The 6,810-nt window shown below is 42.5% G+C and overlaps 1 protein-coding gene across 1 annotated transcript in view; it reads left to right on the top strand.

Moving 5' to 3' along the window:
* Window positions 1–784: 784 nt before the first annotated feature.
* The window catches only part of LOC147009951 (uncharacterized), a 44,994-nt gene continuing 38,968 nt past the window's right edge, over window positions 785–6,810 (top strand). The window contains exons 1-2 of the mRNA XM_085863234.1: window positions 785–1,145; window positions 4,914–4,970. Of these exons, the coding sequence (XP_085719360.1) occupies window positions 974–1,145; window positions 4,914–4,970 (229 nt within the window). The 5' untranslated portion in view covers window positions 785–973. The remainder of the gene's footprint in view (window positions 1,146–4,913; window positions 4,971–6,810) is intronic.

Genomic DNA, 6,810 nt, shown 5'->3' with positions numbered 1-6,810 from the left:
GCTTTCCTTCCTGAAAGTCCCTGTAATGTCCATCTTCCATTCCCCATGTTCCCCGTCCCATCCCTCTCCCTTCCACAGATCTCCAAATGTCTCTGTTCCCCATTGTTTTGTCCTTCCCACTCCCTCTCCTCCTGTCTCATGCCCCCTTGTCTCATGCCCCCCCCCTTGCTGTGCGTTGTTGTGTAAGCTCTCACACGAGCCTCGACAATGTATACAAAAAATATATATATATATATATATGAGCCTGGTGTTGGCGCAGTGGTTAGGGCAGCGGCTTGGGATCCAAGAGGTCCTGAGTTCAAGCCCCGTTGAGCCACTGAATTAATACATCAGGGGGTTGACTCAGCCTGTCATCCTTCCGAGGTCGGCGAAATGAGTACCAGTATACTGGGCCGGTGTATACCCACGTTAAAATAGGTGTACCATATCCCTGTGTCGTAAGAGGCGACCAGGGTTGCGTCAGGAAGGGCATCCGGCGTAAAACATGTGCCAAATCACTATGCGGATCATACGGATGATCCGCTGTGGCGACCCCGAACGGGAGCAGCCGAAAGAAGAAGAAGATATATATATATATATATATATATATATATATATATATATATATATATATATATATATATATCATTAAGGAGTAAGTGAGGTTTCGATGCAGGATCTCATTGCCGGTGTATAGTTGAGCTCGGCTTGTAAATCTTCCCTCCTTCCTTTTCTCCACATTATTCCTTGAGAGTGGATAAAAGCTCTTTTGATAGGATAACAGGAGAGGAGGTTAGCTTTGGTAAAATAAAATATATTAATTTTGGGAAATGATAAAAACAACAGTACAACGGTTCACCTGAATGGATTTTCTTATGCAAATTGGATGTGATCGGGCGATTTCATTACCCTCGCCAGAGAAGAGGGCATTGCATTTTTCGTTTGTTTTTTGAAGTTGAGAAGCGACGAGCGTTTGAATCCATTCTCCGTGCTCATGGTCATGGACCGACATCCCCCGAGCTGCGCCCACGATCCCAGCTCCTCGGACTCCAAGTCGGCCTCCGACGGACGGACCGGAGGGGGTCCAGGAGGAGATGTCGAGATCTGCGGGGTGCTGGACCTTGAGAACCCTCGTGATTGGGGCGACGGGACGGACACGGGATCAGGTATGTAGTTGTCCCGTGATGGAGAAAGCACGTGGATGAATAACTCACGGGTGGAGCGCATTCCCCCGACACGCTGAACGCTTTACGTTTTCTATCCCAAACATAGGCCGGATCTGGATTCGGACCTTGAAGCAAAATCGAATCGGATTGTTCTTCACCAAATTTCGTCCGAATCCGTGCACATGTCTTTTTTTGAGATATCGAGTCTCTCTCTCTCATTGGTGAAGAATGGCGTTTAATTAATATCCTTGTATCAGGATCGAGATTATTTTTTTGTTTCTTTGTTTCTTGTTCTACATTTCACAACAAAAACATGAATCATGCAAATAAATGAATTTAGTCAAATACATTGTACAATGAAATCGATGAAATCATCCAATGAGGTCAGAAAGACGTGAATTGATTAATTGGTGTTAAATATGAGGAGCCCAAATGAAAAGCTGAGCTTGCGAGGTATTGGGGCTCCAACAAAGAGACCGTTTAATGGTGTGAGCCGAGCAAACAATAGGTTGGAAGTCGACGTGAAGTACACACTCACAAAACGTGTTTCAGGTCAATGAAAACGAGGAAGGACATTGTATGGGAAGCCATATTGGTCGACAAGAACACTTTAGTATTGTGAGCAGAGTACTGGCCGCCACACGGGCGATCTTGTTCGAAGCGTGCACCATGTTCGTCTGACGCATACCTTTATTTGGGCGGTGTATAGGCAACTGACAGCTTTGTGTAGGCAAAACTTTATTTGGGCGGAGTATGGGCAACTGACAGCTTTGTGTAGGCAAAAAAGGATAACCGGGTTACGGCATGAAGCAAAAACATACCGACTGCTTATACAGTAATTCAAAACACCTTACTGTACTGGAAAACGTGGGGATAGGGATACTGTACTGTAAATGGGAGAGACTTGGAATACCCCTCCCCACCTGGAGGAGGTGCTGCTGCATCATACACATTCACATCGAGAACATGTGTCCTACCCACCACCCCTTCTTCCTCCCCCTCTCCCAAGACCACCCCTATACACCAATTGGGGTCATGCTGATCCTTTGTAGCAAGTCTGGATGTAATCGGCCCAGAACTGGAAGAGTAGATCGACATACAAACAAACAACACACAAACACCGGTCCATGAGGATAGTAAGAATGAACAAAATAATTTATCACTCTTCAGTACCACCTGTATAATCCAGTAATGGAAGGACATTGAAAATCAACACATCGATCTATTAAAAGAGCTCGGTCTCAACGTGCGTCCGTCCGTCCCTCCGTCCAGCCGTGTGACCATATCTCTATTATTTACCTACTATTGGGATGTACCTTTCAACCTTTTAGACTGCTGAGACCCCTTAGACCTTTGAAGACTCTTAAGACGCAAAAGACCTCAGAGACCCAAAAGACCCCAAAGTCTCAAAACACCCCAAAGTCCCTAAAGACACTCGAAGACCCCAAAGTCTCAAAAAACCCTTAAAGACCACCAAGATCCCCAAGACCCTGACTACTCCAAACACCCCTAAGACAGTGTAGACCAAGACACCCAAGACCCCCCCCCCCATGACCCTGAAGACCCCCTTGACCCTGAAGAACCCCAAGACACCAAATACCCTGAAGACCCAAAATACCCAGAAGACCCAAAACCTGGAAGACCCAAAAGACCCTGAGGACCCAAAAGACTCCGAAGACCCTATAAATCCCTTAGACTTTAACAACATTTTGACAAAATAAATTTAACAGACTTTAACAACAACAAAATTAATTTGTAGAAAAGAAATGCTTGTATAATGATTGGTGTCAACTGTAAATCATGCCAACACAGCAAATCTGTGACGTCAATCTCTGCAAGACGTGTGGAGAGCCGAGCGTAGTGAGCCGAACCACGCCAGTAAATATTTAAATGGTACCACCTAAGCTTTTGTTTAAAACTATTCATTGAGGGGATTTCAGTTAATTCAGCATTTAAGCGATTCTAGAATTTATGTCCGGTAAACGTAATTGTTTTGTTTGTGAAAACCATACGAGCATGTGGAAGATAAAAACAATCGTGTTGTCTCGTAGTATAACAATGCAAAGCACTATTACATTGGAACAGGGGAATAAAAACGTCTGGCAAATTACCTTTCGTTAGTTTGTGAGTGAAGATTCTAAGACAATATGAAAACAAGTCAGTTATTTTAAGCATATTGAGATCATAGAACAGCTTACTTGTGTGTGAGTAAAATCCAACATTATTTATTATTCTTACAGCCCGCTTCTGAACGATACTATTTTTGTCTATATGGCCTTTCGAGCTGTTTTCCCAAGCAAATATACCGGAATTCAAATACGGTAAGATTAAGGCCCAATAGAGTATCCGCAAAACGTGTGGGGACAAAAACTTTTCGTTTCTTAATTGACACCTGCATTTGAGGACATTAATTACCTCCCTCTTCCACCAAAAGGATGTTAAAAGTGATATTGGATGATGGTTGCTTAAGTCTAGCTGGTCACCTTTCTTGAATATAGGAATGACCTTTGCAATTTTCATTTTATTTGGAACAATAGCATTAACGAAAGACAAGTTGAGAATGTGGTAGGCTCCGTCGATATCGAATTTTTTTTTTTGATATCGATATACCGGTGGGGTCATCCCGGTATATACTGGAATATCGATATTAAAAAAGAAATTTTAAAAATTTTTTACGCAGGTTCCAAAAATACACAATGGTCCATTACGAAATTCATATACAGTATGACGTACACATCATTGGTACACAGTAATTTTTCGAAGTATTCCCACACCGGGGTTTTTTTCCCCCATGATGAGAACGGTAATTTTACTTCCAACTTTAACTTGCATTAAAAAAAATTTTGTTTTAAAGCGAGATCAGCATTGGTAATCGGCACAGGTCGGAATCCATCACTCTCGCCGTACTGAGTGTGACCACTCCTCATTTTCATAAATGCCAAGGTGAGCCAATGAAAAAAGCCAAGAATTCACAAGGTTTCGGAAAAGCGATGATAATAGAAAACCTTTACGCCAAGAAAACCTATAGAAAACCAAGACGCCAAGGTGAACAACGAATAGCCAAGATCTTGTGAAAAAAAGCCAAGGAGTGGTCACACTGGCCATACTGGTATGACTATCAGGGAACGCTGTATCGGTATTTTCATAAAGGTATCGCTTTCATACCGGTATTGCAGATCATTGACTTGGCACAGGGTTTCTAAAGCATACCCGATTCATATAAAATAATAACCAATTGGCGATTGCATTTAAACCAGCTACGAGGGCAAAGAAAAACGTGATTGTTTGTAAGGGTGCTCAGATGCTGAGGGTTAAAAGTTAAAACATACTGTACGTACATCCTGTTACTTCTTGATGTCATACGTTTCACTGTTCCTGTTCCATGTTTCGCCAAGACGCTGAGTGCGTCAAAGCTTTTTAAATCATGTACGGTATTTAAAGATTGGAAACACCTTTCTTCGATTTGTTGGTGATATACCGGTTTTTTTTCATATCGATTGTTTTTTTTCGGTATATTCAGAATTCCGATACCAGTATATCAATATAAAAACACTATATCGTTATAACCAGTATATCGATATATCGCCAGACCCTATAATCTGGGTTAATGGAAAAACTATTTCCTGAATAACCTTCTTAAGATGCAAACATGACCTCCATCCACCTTCGGTGATGGAGCAAATAAAGGAAGAGTTTAAGACGAGTTTGTTTTAAAGTAACATCTCCGAAGCTGATCTTTGTTTAAAACAGGTTTTTGTTTCTCTGCAGATCCTATAGTGGTGGTGAAGGTGGAACCTGAACCAACAGGTAGTTTTCCCTCACAAGGTAACAATCCATAATGACAATGTACAAGTTGAAGATACTGTTATGTGTTGTGTTGAGTTTGGTTTCAGACTGATTTATATTGTTATCCCCATGCTTTAAAAATAAATTCATAAATAAATGGGATTTGGTGGGGGGTGGGGGGTGGTGGGATATTGTAAACAGCTCCGTCTGTTTGTCAGTCTGTCATGCTATCTCTTCCAAAAAGGTTACATATAAATTCCCCAAACTTGGTAGTTATGATCACCACATGGTAAGAAGGAGCTCGAGCAATATCATTCACAGGGCCAGTGTCAAAGTGTCAAATACTGAAAATTGCAATTACGGGCACATTTGAAAACATTTTTTAATCAAACTATGTATGCAATCAACATTGTGGGGGACGCATGTGATATGTAACAATGTTTTGCATTGGACTCCGGTTCATGCCATGGGAGTGAGGACTTGGGGTGGCGTGGGTCAAAATTGAATAACTTTTTTTAAAATAGTCTGGCAGATATGGGAATGGATTTTGTCTTTGATGATACAAGCATGAGCTTTGGCACACTGTAAGAGCATGCCCGAAGGAAGATATTTAGCTATAGGGCCATCGCAGAATTGTTCTGTGGCCAAAATGGTGGCCATTTTCCAAAATGGCCACCACCGGTTGTTATTTTACCAGGAGCTCAGGTTCTAGACTACCTCTAGGATATTGATTCTGGTGGCTAATTATACATTTTCAAGGATGAGGAATGCAGTGGTACTATTTACAACATGCTATAACTACTCTAACAACTACCGAACTACATATATCTAGCTTTCAGGGAAATAAATAATAGTAAAATTATAAACGCATTTAATATTGGTGGAGTTATACATGTACATGTTTTGAAACTGACATATTCATGAGAGTACAATGCAGTCTTCGCAATGTTTCCTTTATAATATTTGGTAGTTTATTTATATGAGCACACAGTTCATGAGATTATGCTGTATCTTGCAAATCAATAGTGCATGTCCCATTGTTGTTTGACATGTTAGTGGTGAGGGCAAGTCAACGACAGTCCTTCCATTATTAACCAGGTAAGGCCTTCCATGATAATATTACAGGTTTTCAATGAAATGTAATGTTGGTTTTGAGAACACAGTCCACCACAGTGGCAAAGGGCAGTGCACTGAAGTGCTGCCTTGACACATTTGCACTGTCCTCTGCACCCCTTTTTGCATCCACAGCGTATGAGTTCTCGACAGGCCTGGGTCCCTTCTGGCAGTATGGTCCAGTGAACTTCCCATCCACCTGTGTCCTTCTTCCACCCCCAGTCACCTGGGGATGGGAGTTCGGGGACTGCAACCATCATCTTCCCCAGCAGTGACCAGCTTGGTAGGCAGCCCCTTTTGTGTGCTGAATCAGTCCTGCTTGTGTGGAGGGAGTCCTTCAATGTCTCTACCTTTCTGGGTGAACAGCTGATTGCGTGCCTCATTGACTGATTCCAGACTGCTAGTGCGGTCATAGAGCAATACCACGAATCGCTCCAGAGACTCCATCCAGTTGTCGATGGTGTCTGGGGTGGCAGCCAAGGTACAGAAGGCTCTAGTGACGTCATCAAAGGCTAGATGATCAAAGCTCTGGCAAGATGAACTGCATCATTGTCAGCATCATGCTCACATGCTTTCCCTAATGCAGCACCAACATCCTCATTGCACACGAGCACCACATCACGACCTTGCTTGTGAGCATCCACGTCTGGGAAGTAACCCAGTATTCTGTTCTTGAGTTTAGTGGAGTGTACACGCCCCGTCACGTGTGTCCCCAGTTGTTCCAGCCTGGTACTATACAGATTCATCAAGTCTGTTTGCTTGAACA

Source organism: Eptatretus burgeri, chromosome 17 (genome assembly GCF_056783735.1).
Source record: "Eptatretus burgeri isolate ZD-2024b chromosome 17, Ebu_testis_v1, whole genome shotgun sequence".
NCBI classification, from domain to species: Eukaryota; Metazoa; Chordata; class Myxini; order Myxiniformes; family Myxinidae; genus Eptatretus; species Eptatretus burgeri.
The sequence above is the reverse complement of the archived record's forward strand: the minus strand, read 5'-3'. Positions and strand labels throughout refer to the sequence as shown.